Source organism: Corvus kubaryi, unplaced genomic scaffold (genome assembly GCF_017639235.1).
Source record: "Corvus kubaryi isolate FWS band 111438036 unplaced genomic scaffold, C.kubaryi_AGA036_p1.0 37232, whole genome shotgun sequence".
Classification (NCBI taxonomy): domain Eukaryota; kingdom Metazoa; phylum Chordata; class Aves; order Passeriformes; family Corvidae; genus Corvus; species Corvus kubaryi.
In genome coordinates this window covers 4,642,959-4,658,394 of record NW_024581066.1, presented here as the reverse complement: position 1 = coordinate 4,658,394, position 15,436 = coordinate 4,642,959, and the positions used below count along the sequence as shown (strand labels likewise).

General features: G+C 37.8%; 1 protein-coding gene across 6 annotated transcripts in view; it reads left to right on the top strand.

Annotated features, from left to right (window-relative positions):
* The window catches only part of SMYD3 (SET and MYND domain containing 3), a 396,216-nt gene that overhangs the window by 309,119 nt on the left and 71,661 nt on the right, over window positions 1-15,436 (top strand). For all 6 annotated transcript variants that reach the window (XM_042023027.1, XM_042023025.1, XM_042023026.1 and 3 more), the window contains 2 exons: window positions 7,242-7,309; window positions 9,753-9,855. In XM_042023027.1, coding sequence (XP_041878961.1) covers window positions 7,242-7,309; window positions 9,753-9,855 — 171 coding nt within the window. The remainder of the gene's footprint in view (window positions 1-7,241; window positions 7,310-9,752; window positions 9,856-15,436) is intronic.

The window sequence follows — 15,436 nt, the reverse complement described above, 5'->3', positions numbered from 1 at the left end:
AGAGAAGAGAAGAGAAGAGAAGAGAAGAGAAGAGAAGAGAAGAGAAGAGAAGAGAAGAGAAGAGAAGAGAAGAGAAGAGGAGACAGAAGAGTGAAAAAAGAGGCAAAAATTCCATTAAGCCAAGCAGACCAAATCCAAAGACTTATGGTTGATGAACTTCAAGAGGTAAATATACTTGAAGGTCTAGCTCAGCAAGCACCTCCAAAAGGAGTAACAAGTATATTGCCTCTGTGATAATAAAGTCATCAAACAATGAAATATTTAAGTTAGAATTCCTCTCACCTATCTTAAACTGCTTAGCAATTTGGTAGGAGGAAATCATCTGGGTAATGGAAGGAGGTGGTATATAGTACTTTATTCCACCCGTGTTATTAGCTGAAGTTATGTAAGAGTAATTCATTAATGTTTTGCTTTTGCCTATGTAATATTCATACAAGCATCTGTAGCTGAATCTCACCCTAATTATTCATATTAAGTCCAACTTTTTTTTTCTTTAATATACCATTACAAAGCATATAAACATCTATCTGTAACAAAATGGGAAGACAAATACAAAATCAGTTAATGACTCCTGGATGCCCATGAAGTTTGATTCCATTCATAAGCAAGCAGTGTGTTTTCAATAACTGGGCATGCAGTGGCTGTTGAAATCAAGTTAATAACTCTGCCCCATTTCACAGGAGCGGAGTTACCAGTAGGAAAATGAAGATGAAGAGAAGGACGTCGTGCTCCTACTCCACTCCAATTAATAATGGCAAATGCTGCAAGCGTACTATAATGTGACCCATTAGTGACTTTGCAGCTCCCACTCTCCAGTTCTGCTCCAGAAATAGATGCATTTCAGTTCTGTTCCAAAAAGCAGGAACGATAATAACATTTACAGAGCTGGGTAAAAGCTAGAATTTCACCAAGGGGAACATGAGACTTGCTGACTGTTGTCAGAGGAAAACTTGTGAAAAGGTTGCACAAAACTTTTAATGGGAGTCCTACAAAACTTCAAGATATTTTGTTTTATGCTAAGAGTGCAATAATTTTGCATGTTTCAAGCTTTACCTTTTCAAGTCCAGGTTCATAACTACATGTTGCACGTGTTTAAAAAAAAAAAAGGTGCCCATAGCAAACATAACATTTGTCCAAGTAATGATGGCTTTGAAATTCTTAGTAATCAAATATATTTAGCTGCATAGATAAATATTTTTATTTGAAAGACTGTGGTATGTAGAAGTATGTGTGGGATTAAGGAGAGAGGAGGTAATTTGCCATGACCTATTTTCATTCCATTTCAATCAAAATTGCACCACTTAGCTGAGTACTGTAAAGGGATTGCCTGAAGCACACTTGCACTAAATTATCTGTTAATGTCAGGCTGAATTTCTGGTCTCCTGTCTTGTAGGTGGTGACAGGCTTTCTGCAAGGGATACCTGTGTTCTGCACACTCATCAGAAAACTTCATGTGCCAGGATAGCAAAAAAGGCCAGAAATACTGTTAGTTGATGTGAAGAAAGATGTCCAAAGGTTTGAGATGAAGAGCTAAGAAAGCAGTTGGAAATGCATATCTTTGTTGTAACTAGCTCTGCAGTAACAGCAGTCTTTCACTCAGCCAAAACGTTGATGCTTTGGCACAAGAGATTAATAGGAAGTCTTTGAAGTAAAGTTAAATACTTGTGAATTCAGTCAAGGTGTGAAACAAATTCTTCAATTGTCATGGTTTTGCAGCACACTTTTGCTTCTGAGCAAATATCATGAACAGTTAACTACTTGTGCCCTTTACTTAGTCTGGGTATCTAAATAAGAAAACTTTCCCTAAATTCTTCTAATATGTTTTGATTTCTGTCTGGATGCATTTGGACAATACTCTTGGGCCCAAGGTGCGATTCATGGGGATGGTCCTGTGCAGGGCCAGGAGTTGGACTCAATGATCCTTGTGGGTTGCTTTCAGCTCAGCATATTCTGTGATTCTGTCAAAACACTGAAGAATCTTCTTTTTTTACCCCTTCAGCAATTTTCTTCTTTCTGATATTTCTTTCATCTCATTTTGTTTCTGTGGCTCCCATGGAAGCCAGTAAGTAAGTCCTGAGTTGACTGCAATGTAGAATTGGATTCTAAGCTCCTGATATAGTGAAAACATGTAAGCATGTATGTATATATAAGGCACAAAGGTCTAATTTTCAAATGTGCCGTGTTACAGGGCTCCTTTCAGCGCAGTGTTCAGGTAGCAGATGCCTTCCCACCATGGACAGAGCAGAGATTTCAGAGTGAGAAGCTTGTCTGAATGGAAAGCCTGTATGTCCTGGGCTGTTTGCACAAGCAGTTGAGTGAAATACACTCAAAACAGGGCCTTGACAAGTCTGTCACTGCTGTGGCATACTGAGCATTACGGTTTAGCACTGTTGCTCTAGTGCTCTGTGTGCCAAATGAAGTCATTAGCGGATTTGAGATCTATCAACCATCTGTGCCTGTTATCTGTTCATCCTCAAGTGGGAAAGAGCTATCAGTGCAGAGCTGTAGTGGGATGTGGTGGTTCTAGAAGGTCTCTGGGGTATGCCTTGGTCATTTGAGGTAATGTGCCCCCCACATAGCATTTACTGCTCGCCCCTTCCTCCTGGAAAAGTGTTTGAGTCTCTTGACAAGCCTATTAACAAGAGAACTTGTTGCGGTATCTTTTGTTAAATATTTGGCTATGACCAGTGATACCCAGGCAGCTTTGGTTTGAATGAGAAACTTAATAATCCGTAAAAGGGCTTTTTTAATATATATTTTAAATTTACATTACATTGGGTTAATAAATTAGAGAGAAAAAGGATTCGTTATGGCTTTCTTCCTGGTGGTGGATGAGAATACACCAGCTGTAACACACCGTTTACAGAGATGGCTGGAGCCATTGTATATCAGAGCTGAAAATTATATTGACCCTCTCAGTGCAATATACCCTTTGGAAGTCCTTGGGAGGGTTTCTTACATGTGTTATAAGAGCTGCCTCCCTGTGTTGCAGTAATAGGAACACGTGGAGACAAAATGATTGATTATTACCCTTGTTGTTTGTAATTTGATCAGTGCAGCGTTAGCCAATAATGATTTGTTTTCTTTCCCTTACTCCCTTATTGATGTGTTCATTGTCTGAGTGTCTGAAATTCCAAATCTGGAATGTCCTGCCATCAAGTCTAACTCTGCTTTATTGAACCCGAAGGCAAATCCTCAGTATAAAGCTATATGCATGAGGTCTGAACTAAAAGCAAATTCAGTTACTGAACTGAAGCCTCTGTACTCTGTCAAATGCAAACACTGAAATAAATCATGGCTGTCCACTAGACTCTGAGTCTGACAGAGATTGCTCAGACAGTAGCTTTAGACATCTTGAGAACAGTGACCACTTTATGGGGTAAATTTACAGAGTTTTCATTAGTCACTCAGAGAGAAAATCATATTTAACAGGTTGCGATAATTTTTGTTTGGTGACAAGCTATGCCTGAGAGTATTGGCCAGTCAGTAAAGCTGGTTTACTCATTGTTAACTCAATGTCTTCTGCTTGTGTTACCTTACTGAGTACAGCGTACTTCTCTAAAATATGTGCAGCCTCAAAAGATCAAATCTTTTTATTTAATTCAGTCAGTTTATATACTATTGTTGGTTGTTTCAAAAAGCAGCTTATTTTAAATAAACTTGCCGGATTTATTGCCATGGAGCCAGCTCAAACACTATGAAGTGATTCTATAAACTGTTAGGTTATAGACTAGAGCTCTCTGGCCAATCAGGCTGTGATGATAAACCTTGAGAGATCTAGAATATTTGGAAGTTTTGCATTTTGGAGGCTTGAAAAGTTTGTGACTCCCCCCTGAGAAGTTTCCCTCGGTTGTCATGCTGGGTGATGTGTTTTTTTCAGAAATTTTAGAAATAGCAAGGAATTTGTCTTTGCACTTTGAAGTTCTGAAATATATGGCAATTTTCTTTCTTTGCTGGTATAACAAACTCTATGAATACTTGGTTGTGTTTCTATATGTGGATATACTGTCTTAGTGCTTTGTAGCTGGACAGAGAGGAATTTTTAGAGGAATCAGAAGGGACAAGCACAAATTAAATTACTGAGATAAATGATTCTGCAGGAGTTAAGATGACAAGGGACATGCCTTTGTATGGAATAATACAGTTATTGAAGCACTCGATTGCTGAGAATTGTTTATTTTTCTTATTTTAAAATCTGTGATCACATAGAATCAGAACCTGCTTGTAGGATGAGGAATAATGCGGGTCAGTTAAGGCAGAAAAAAATAGCATAAGGTAACCATGAAACTTGAAAGAAATACTGTGATGCATGAGAAAAACATTTGTTTTGCCTTGGCTTTATGTGTTTGGGTTTTCTTTCCCCTGGAAACAGAGTTAGTTAACTTCCAGTCCCAGTAGGCTTTGATCTGTGAACAATTGCCTCAGGAACAAGCAGCATACCCATGCTCTCCTGCAGCAACACTGGATACTCCAGATTTTGCTGTTATTTGAGCTACATCTGTGAATTTTGGGAAGCTAAGAAAACTTATTTTTCTTTGGGTGTTCCCTAAAAAAAATGCCATCTTCCTTTTGTTCCTTGGGAGTTGTGGTCTACAACATCAACTCTTGTTTCAAAATCTCATAACTCACCGTGATAGAACAGATATTTAACTCATATTTAAAACATCCTAAAAGTTTGTGTAAATAGAAGTGTGATTTCTATTTACACAATAGAGGTGATTTGGTAGAGTTTTAGAAACTTTCTAACAAATCTAAAAGTGAACAAAAAACCAACCATATAGTGACAGACTATGAATATTTCATATTTTATACCTGTTGTAGGCTGCTAACTGTCTACGAAGGATTGTCATTGTATCATAGTTTCTCACTGTGAATGGTGAGATCTTCCTCCTCTCACCACTCTATCTCAGTTCCTCTCTCTCCACTTGCTGAGCACAGAAAGCAGCCATTACTAAGGTTACTATTTGTAGTACACACAGGTGTCACTGTTGGATTTTTTCCATTCCTGAGTTTAAAAGGGGGGGAAAGATTGTCTTCTAGGAGATTAAAAAAACCTCATAGCACCTAACACTTCTTATGCCTCTGGTAGGATTGTGCACTGAATCATATAGCTCAGAATTCATGGGACCAGTTAGGCTTCTGCCTGTGTTTATGTATTTAAATACTTTTTTAGATCTGTATACTTCGGATTCCCATTATTGTATTTGAAACTGCAAATAATTATAAACTAGATGGCATTTCACTGCCTCACTGGGATATCGAGATGCACGTGCATACCATGAAAATATCTAAGAGAGGTTAAAAAGTGCCTTACAGGGAACTACTATCAAAAGTAGCTCTTCATGTCTGAATCTCAGCATATTCATTCATTTCAAATATTTCTTTGCATTTATCCTGGTATAAAAAAACTAATGCATGTTTCAAAAATAAAGAAGTAAAACTATTGTGACTTCTGTGTGTAAAACTTTTCGCATAATAGAATACATAACTTTAATAGAAAATGATTAAACAGTCTCAATAACTCTATGATGATCAAAATTCAATATATTAATATAAATATGTTATGGTAATAATAAGAGATTTGCAAGAAAGAGGAGTTAATTTGTTTCTAAGAGATGTTTGACCTCTGCTACTTTATGATCTGTTAGAGAGAGCTAAGGCTCACAAAAGCTGGCTTTCTTTCTATTTTACCTGGAAGGCATTATTTTTTCAATAAATACCAAAATCAAGTCAATATTTTTAGAACCAGGATAATTGCCACTTGAAATGGACTAATCTTTGCTCAGAAGTTGTCTGACACTTTATATCCAACGTCAGCAGGAAAGAAATAATTAAGATGTATGATTTTGGTAATTGATAGGGAACATTTGAATGGGTTACATAAATAATAGACTAATCAAAGTATTGTTTAACAGTTTACAAAAAACACATGCCCTACTGCGCGTACATTTATTTAAATTAATGTTGCTGTCAGAATTTATGAGAAATTTTTAAAGAGGATTTCATTTTCACCTTATGGTTAATGCTCTCATAAATAATAATTTGTCAATTTATAGGATAAGTTATACTATTAAATTGTTCAGCATACCTCTTTAAAACATAGGTGTGCATTTACCGTTCTGGACAATTACTCTGTGGATAAAACTGCAACTTTCAAATCTCATTTCCACATCTGCCAAATCCTACTCTTACTCATTTTCTGTTCTAATGAGAATTAACGGTATTAATAATCCAGTGCTATGCAGAAGAGACCTGGGACTTTTCTTTCATATGCAGTATCATGCAGTATTTTTCTAAATAAGATATTAGTATGTCATTGACCAACATATCTAAAAAATAAATTAAAAAACCTCAAAGCCAGCTCTTTCCCAAAAATCAAATATTTTAAAAATACACTCACAATTGAGTTCTGTTGGGTTTTTTTTAAGAACATGAAAGTTATACTTGTTAATCATTTGCTAAGTGTTGATATATCTTGAACACCAAAAAAAGCTCAGTCTCATAGTTTGGGGTAGGACTATATCTGCTTACAGGAATCTTCCATTCTTCCCCATTCTTTTCTAAAACCACTTTAATTGTGTATGACTGTATAAAGGAGCAATATACTTACAATCTGAATATTTGAAATTGAAGAAAAGGTTGTATTTCTCTTGAATTGCAATTTGATCATGTTTTGTTATTGGATCTTCTACATGCAAACTAAAATACCCATAATGTGAAAGATACACTATTGCACAGTCTTTGCATTTATTTGTGCCTGTATCAGGTTGCCACAACTGAGGCTGCTATTTACTTCGAAACTGTCCCATATATATTCTTTGGGTTCCATTGCTACTCATTAAAAGGTGCTGTGACAGCCTGGCATCAGCAGAGACCCCTCATGGAAACAGCCACTCTTCATCAGTAGTCATCTGTTAGGTTGTTTCTGGGCTGAGCTTCTCAGGCTCTGTGTAGGGTGGCTTTTTTTCCTTCTCTGGACAGGAAAGTAGGGCCCCTGCATGTGTTTAACCCCACATTTTTGCAGGATACTAATATTTCTGCTTTTAATTGACAGCAGTTTTACAGGAGAGTGTGTCCCAGATGTGATTGCTCTAAAATGAAAGAGTACCAGTGTTGGTCTTGAATGTTTCCCATCCAGTTACCATTTGCCCCTTCATTTTATTTTGGTAGGTTTTTTTCACTTGAGTATGGGGTTTCCAAATAATTCTGGTAATCCTGGATTTTTTCCCTTGTTTTTACAGGTGACCTGTAACTGTTTCACCATCAGTAATGGAGAGATGCAGGATGTTGGTGTTGGCCTGTATCCCAGGTACTGTGGACACTGTTTCATTCACAGGCAAAATCTATGTCAGTTTTTTTCTCCTTTTTTCCAAGGTAGCTGTAAGGGACATCAAAGCAGCAGGTAACATGTCTAAAGGAGAAACTGGGAAATGGAAATTAATTAAAGGAGAGTAAAAAAATATGATCTAGTTGAAAACATTCTTCATAGTCCTGATTACAGCATTAAAACAGTTTATATAGTATACATCTTTATATTTTATTTTTATGGAGGTGGTAGTCTTTTCTAAGTAAGAATAAATGCTGACACCAAGAATGTGCGACTGGGACTAGTTAAGGGAAACCTGTTCAGCGATGCTTTAGAATAAAGATATTTTGCACCTGAGAGCCTTCAGAATTAGTAATTAAAAGAAAAAGATTGATACATTTATAAGTAAATTAGCATAACAAAGAAACCAGTAAGGTGAAAAAATAAGTCCCTTAAGAGATAGATGTTAATATTTGAATTTCTTATTATTGTTTCTTATTTGTACTAGGTAAGAAATATGTACCAATGAAGGTTTTATCATCATAGAATTATTAACCTGTAATCATAAATATGGAAAATTAGTATGTATAGTTTAAAATTACATTTTACCATCTAATTTTTTTTTTAATGCATGGTTGAATTATGTTTGTCAATACCTCAGTGGGCCTGTCACTGTTGTTTCTTTTCCTACTAATGTCATATGTAAGATATGACTAAGGACACTTAATATCTTGAGGCCTGCCTTGTAGTAAAGATGAGGAAAAGGTGGTTAGGAGGATGTGGGAATTAGTGTCATGAAAAGTGCAAAACAGTAATTTGATTTCATAATGGAATGAAAACAATACTTGAGAAAAATGAAATATGATTTTGGAGCATTATTATTAGGGAAATGTTTGCTTTTGGTTGAAAAAAAGCCCTTAACTGTGAAGAAAGTGTCTGTCTATGTTCAATGATAATGCACTGCCAAGGAATGCAAGAGACTCTTTCCCAAGTCACTTGAAAGCAGTTTGAGTTTTGCTATAGCAAAAAAGCTGGGGAAATTGTGAAGTTAAATCTGTGGTTTACAAGTCCTGGGCAAATGTCCTTCCAGATGAATTCATATGCTTCCAGACAGAATTGTCATCAAACCCACTAGTGTCTCCATGAGATGAAATTTAATTAAAAGTTCTTTATTTAGCCTTATTAAGAGATTGTATATTGTTGTATGGCTTGATAGCTTCAGCATCACAATATATTTTAAAATAGGTAAAATCCTATGGTCCTGCTCTGCATCACCTTGCCAGCAGCTTTGGGAGTGTGCCCAGTGATCTCACAATAAGCGTAATGGATACTCTCCCAGTGGGTTCTTGAGGAGATTAGCCACAGATATTTTATTAGGCCAGAAGGGATATCAAAAGAGTCAGGCCCTTGTCGACACCTGCTCTAAGAGTCAAAAAACTAAATAAACATGGTTTGGTGCAGGGCTCTGACCCTTGGCAACATCCTCTATTTTGCCAACAACATTTGGGATTTTTAGTTGCTGAATAAGGCAGACAAGACTATAAATGCATCCAGGACCTGAATAAGCCAAAAATTCTTCTTCCAGGCTGATAATGCCAGAATTATTCTTTCAACGGGTCATTCCCAAAAGGAAAGAACCATCAACCCCATTTCTGCTACAGCAGAAATGTTTGCCTGGTAAAGCCAGTTGTTTCTCAGCTAAGGAAACACATGACTCAAAAGTATATAGCAGATGTTGTTAACAGCCTCCTTCAGAGAGACAGAAGCGTGTATTTGGGCAGTGTGTGCGTCTTGAGAGTGCCAGCAGCTCCCTAATGAGCTGTGCTGCCCCAGCTGTCACATGCCACAAGAACAGAGGCTGGGCCAAAATATGTGTAAAACAGAGGCAATGGCCATGTTTCTTCTTTCAATTCTGTACACCGAGTTCTTTGGCTTTGGGACATAGTATACTCCATTTTCTCCCGATGTGAAATAATGGGTTGATTGTTGGCCCCTTTGAGCTGTGCTTGCAGTGACAGTCAGGTAATTGATCAGGTTAGTGCCCTGAAACTGAGCAGAAGCAATAGAAATATAACTCAGTCCCTCCTGCTCTGAACTGTCACAGTTACCTTGTTCCCCATTTGCCCTGTTCCCTGAATCAGGGTTCTTGGAGAGTCACTGGGAGGCCATTGCCTTCCTCCTGCCCTGAATACACAAAAGGCAGAAACACATGAAGAGATCCTGGCATGGCTCCTATTACCAATGAATATAAATCTTCTAAGCATTAATTTTCCTCCCCTAACCCAGAGCAGCTGATTTAACAGGGAATTTATTTGTTTCTTAACTTAATTGCTTGATACTTCAGATGTAATCATGTTAGCTACTTTCAAATCATTAAAGGGAAATGGCAGTAGAGACTCCTCTGTTAAGTTTTTTTCTTTCTTTCCTCCTCTACCACCCCTCACAGCATGTCTTTACTGAACCACAGCTGTGACCCAAACTGTGTGATCGTTTTTGAAGGAAACCAGCTTTTACTTCACTCTGTCCGAGAGATCCAGATTGGTGAAGAGGTAATTAACTTGTCCTCCCTTCCATCACAGACACCTGCAACAATGACATCTCCCTAAATAAATTCCAGACTGCTGGGCCACCAGCTTAATATTTTGATGATATATTGATGCCACTTTCTAGGACATAGCTATCAGGGGGAAAATGATAAATAGAATCATCTCTTCACACTGCCTGGGCCCCATAATCATTACTTCTCATAAATCACTAGCAGTCTTGATAAATTCCTGTTCCTCCTTTCCTCCTCTAGGCACTTCATTTTGTTTGTATTTGAGTGTCTTTACACTGACGGGAACACTTACAATATTTCTGAGTGGAATGCAGTGTTCACTAAGTCACTGCAACAAGAAGCATTTGTCAGGCAGCAACTATGCAGTTGTGGTAAACCTTTCATTGACAGTGAAAGCAACAAAACAAGGTTTGTTTTCTTGTCCATTTCACTAGTAAAGACTTCAAAATATCCTTTTCAAGAGATTTCTGATTTGATATAAGGTATTATCTACTTTATAACAGCACTTTTATTAATTTGAAATAAGCATTTGTGGCTAGAAATCAAAGTGAATGTGTTTTGCAGCACTGCAGTACTGAATATGCCTAATAAGACCTGAAAAGAGATGTGTGCATATATGTAACTTTACATGCACCAATGACCTACACAGTCCTAGCTGTTAGTCACTTCAGAATCATGATCTAATGTAATGTGGTTCATGCCTGTTCTTAAAACTGTGAGTATGAAGACCATACATAATTTAGACATAGTATTTATTTTCTTCCCTATGAAGTTTCTTCTTATTCAGTGTATCTTTTCTCAAAGATAGTAGGCTATCAAAGTAAGTAAATGGTAGAATATTCTTTAAGACAATCAAAATAAGTAAATGGTAGAATATTTTTTTCAGCAAAACATTGTTGAGAACCAACAGAAATGTTTTTGCATAGTTACCTTTTTGCCAAGAGAAATCTTTCAGGATACAATATATATTTGTGGAGCTATTAACTGTAGCCATATTTCAGTCCAGCATTCTTGTTTAAGTGTAATTATAGACACCCTTCTTCTATTTTATCCATAAACCATAACTTTCCTCTTGGCTTCCCAGTTCACTAAGATGGGATGCTTATTTAAAAATACAGTAGATTTTAATGTCTTATCGGGAAGAAAATGGGCTTTAGGCTTAAAAGGCAAAATAAAGCTGCAAAGTCAGTATTAGTTTAGATCTGTTATGGGAAGAGGAAGGAAAATAAAATTTTTATGAGGGTGTTTACAAGTCAGCATTTCAATATTATTTTCTACACCTATTTAATTTTAATTTTCATAACTCCAGCACTTTTGTGTTCTGCATAATGACTTTGGTGCAACTTTCCACACTGCCTTACTGCTTGCCTGCAGCAGGGTGAGCTCAGTTTTAGTAATAGCCATGTATTGAATTTACAAACTTACATATGTGAAACTACATTACCTGTTGTGAGCTGAGCTTTAGCTTATACTACTATGTCATGATCTGAGCTAATGGGAGAGAAGATACATGTTAGGGAAGAAACTGATTGGGTTTTCTGAATAAATTGGGTGCTCTGAGATGGTAGGATGAACATTATTTCAAGTCACGAGGCAACAAGGAAAAACTTAATTATAATAACTAAAAAATTTCTCTTATCCTGTTCAAACTTACACTAGCTTCAGAATGAGATCCCCTGTAAAATAATTAATAGAAAATAAGCACTAAGATTTATTAGAAACAAACGCTAAGTCAAGCTCAGATTAGTAGAAGAGGACTGTGGCTTTCCATCCATTCAGGAACATATTTTTGCACATTTGTAGTGCTTTCTGTCAGAGCACACTACAGAAGTTTATTCATGCTAGGACTTGCTGACCACCTATAATTGCAGGGAAAACAGAGACACGGGGAGCTGAGACTGGCCATTGAGGTCATCTCCGCATTCTGAACCTTGCTTCCAGAAGCTCAGAACTAATTATAACAACTTTTTTGCTCTTCAAGATAATTGTAGAATCACAGAATGTTTAGAGTCGGAAGGGACCTCAGAGATCATCTCATTCCAGCCCCCCTGCTGTGGGCAGAGACACCTTTCACTAGACCAGGTTGCTCAGAGCTCTATCCAACCCAGCCTTGAACTCTTCTAGGGATGGGGCCTCCACAACTTCTCTGTAATGCTGACCATCACAGTTTTTATAACTTTAGGTGATGTTAATTTCACAGCACACAAAGATTTCCTTTACCTGCAGTTCTTTGCAAAAATGAAATTTAAGTGTTGCAAAGAAAGGTGGGATGTGGGGAAGGATTATAAAAAAGCAAAAATTATTTATCTAGAGATCACAAGGGCTCCTTTAGTGATAAAGTAGCCTATCAGCTAGTTTTGTGAGAAAGACAAGCAGCCTACTCTGAAGAGGTCTTCATCATTTCCCTGCCCTTAAGTAACCACTTCAAACAGCATCAAGACATGTGCTATAATTTCAATTGACTTTTTGTTAGTTGCTGAGTCTACCTGGTGTTTTGCAGGCAGACACGAGATGATTTTGCCTCTTCTCCAATCAGAAGTCATATGGCTTCAAATCAATTAGTCTTGCTGGCAGACAGAATGGATTATCTGAGGTGCAGTTCTGCTCCAAAATGGGTGCTTTGCTTTTCACCAGCTTCAGAGTTCAGTTAGAAAAAGTTTGTTTCTTCAGAATATTGCATAACTGACCATTGCCTTACTGTGGTAGCCTGTCACCCCCATGACTCTGTGATGCCATGTTCCCCCTGTTCCCTGCCCCAGCCTTGGCCACTCCCTCAGTTTCTTCCTATTGGCTCCTGTACCCCAGCCCCGCCCAGGGACCGCCCCTGGGCCCCTGACAAAACCACCCTGCACCCAGACTACGAGGTCTTTCTGTCTCTGCCTCCGAGGGTGCTGGGACAAGATGTGAATAAAGCCATCTCAAACCCTCCTGGGAGACCCTTCTCTACCTCCTTCATCACCACTGCGTTGTAACGCTGCTGGCTGCCAGAGCCACATCGAGGGGCTGTCCAAAATGGACTCCGGGATGTGACTGGTCACACGGCCCTAGGAAACCCCTGCTGTGCTCACGGGAAGCTGCAGCCTGCTAGGCAGAGTCAAGCAGTTACCGCACCTTACAGAGCAACACTTTTTTAAAATTAATACTGGAAAATAGTTTCAGATGATGAGCAACTACATCTATTTTCATGATAGATTTCAACCAAGTTATGTAAAGTTTCTTTACTGTAATTCTGTGAGAAGTTTTATATCTATGTATGCTTGACACATTACATTTTGTCCCATTACAGTTTTTAAAACCAAATTTTTCCTTGAGTTACAAGGCATTTTGATCTTAGATGCCAAAACAGAGAGTACAGACTGTTAACCACTGTCTCAGGAACAGATTTCTGTACACAATCCTCCCTAAGACTCTGAGACCCATGACTGAAAAACCAAGAAGATTCCCTTTTTTCTCCCTGTCATTTGCATTAAAATACTTGATTTTAAATTTTTACTGAATTTTCTGTCTCGAAATTTTGAGTTCTATTCTGTTACAAAAAAAATCCCCATAAATTAAGTCCACTACATCATGGCGGTACTGAAAAATTGTGTCCACCTCATTTGGTAGATGAGGAACATGAGAAACTAACTACCATATCTATGATTAAAGCATTTCTGTGTCAGAGCAAGAAGCAGGGCTCAGACAGTGCTGTATTTCTAAGGAGGAAGTCTTAAGAGTCAGTAAGTCTCAAGGCTGTTAAATAATTCCTTGCCTTCATAAATGTTTTTAATATATATTCTCCAGTTAGGGAAGGAAAGATTTACTGCATTCTTTACAAACGATGCAATAAAGAGGCAAGCTTTGGTCAGTTGAAGTAATATTTTAATTAGTAGCATACATCCCACATGCAAATACTATTAAGACAACCTTTGATAAATGGGCATATTTCCTAAATATGTACAAGTTAAATGAGCCTTGCATCTAATGAAGTGATCCAAAATTAAAGCAAGTGGAGGAGAGAGACTTGAATACAGAAATTTTTTGTTTAAACAATTAAATTATTAGTATAGACTCAGTCACTGTTAGATTGGTCATGTTTCTAAATATTCTAATTATATTTTACCACTCAGTCTGCCAACTACAAACATTTTTTCACTTATGGATTTCTGCTGGCAGGGCTGGGAATTTGAACTTGGGCCTCTGACAGCAAGAGAAACTCTTAAGTTGTTAAAATGCTAAAAGGAGATATCACTGTGATGAAGCCTCTTGTCTTTATGTCCAGTCATATGCTTTAATCCAGAGCAGGTTGTTATGTGACTGTTCATATCCACAACTGTTTGGTAACCTCTGAAAAAGAAATGTGTTTTTTGAAACTTCTTCCTACACCCGAGGTTTCTGCAACATAAATGAAAAAAAGGGGGGGAGGGGAGAAAGCCAAAAATATAAAAAGAGAAAGGGATGAAGCCTATAGGCTGGATAGGTAAGGGATATTTGATATTGGCTCTGTGTTTGTTTCACAGTATTATAACTGAACCCTGCCTAATGATGGTTTCAACAGCAATGACAGGGTTTAAACCATTGTCTTAAATATTTTGGCAAAGAATAGACTAATATCATATGAATTACTTTTCCCAGAAGATCCCTACTGTCTTGCACTGTGCCTGAAGTTGATTAAATCCCTTTTACTGCTGGATGCCACCTGAACCTAAAGCCCAGCAGGACACGAATCAAAACCAGAGATGTTTATGCAGAGGACAAGAGACAAGGAACAGCCAGTGTGTGGAATGAGTTTGACAGATCACACTTGTGAGTTGCAAGGAGACACGAAGATCAGGAGGCTTGTGATGGGAGAGGGAAATTGGGTTTGGAATGTCTGAAGGATGAGGTTAGAACTCCAACTTGGCCAGAAAATGCTTTATGGGAAGGGAGACAGATCTTTCTTACCACACCAAGGAGGATGCAGATTAGGACCAGCTGTGGAAAGAAGTAAGGACAAAGTTGTTGGGGTCACTGAAGATGTTTGAGATATCAGAGTAGGGCTGCAAGGACTGTTTACTTGGGGAAGTAAGAGAACACAGCTTGGGGAAAAGGTGTAAGGCTGAAGGACAGACCTGAGACTGGCACAAGATGAAATTGTCCCATTGTACCAAAAGTGGCTATGTAAGGAGCTAGAATTGATGGCTGGAGAACAGGTTTAGATAATCAGGTGTTGAGAATAAGACAGGAAAATGATACTCATGTTGAGGGGTAGAGAAAGAATAGAGGAACATTGGAGATAATGGGGCAGAAGAGACAAAGCTTGGGAGCAAAGGATGGAAAATAAATAAGCAGCACAATTTCCATCCATTCACTGCAGAAAGATCAGAGGGAAGCCTATGGCTCCTGTGTAGAATATTAGTACAGACTGTTCTGCTGTAAGCCAGCAGCGGTGAAACTAATCCTCTCTTGGCTCAGACATGCACAAGCTGGGACAGAACAACATTGTATAGAATGCTAAACCTAACAAAGTTCTCACACTAACTTTTGATTAATTGTGGAATTTTAATTTGTCTCTTTCATTAATAATACTATTAATCTTCAATTATGAGGCCATA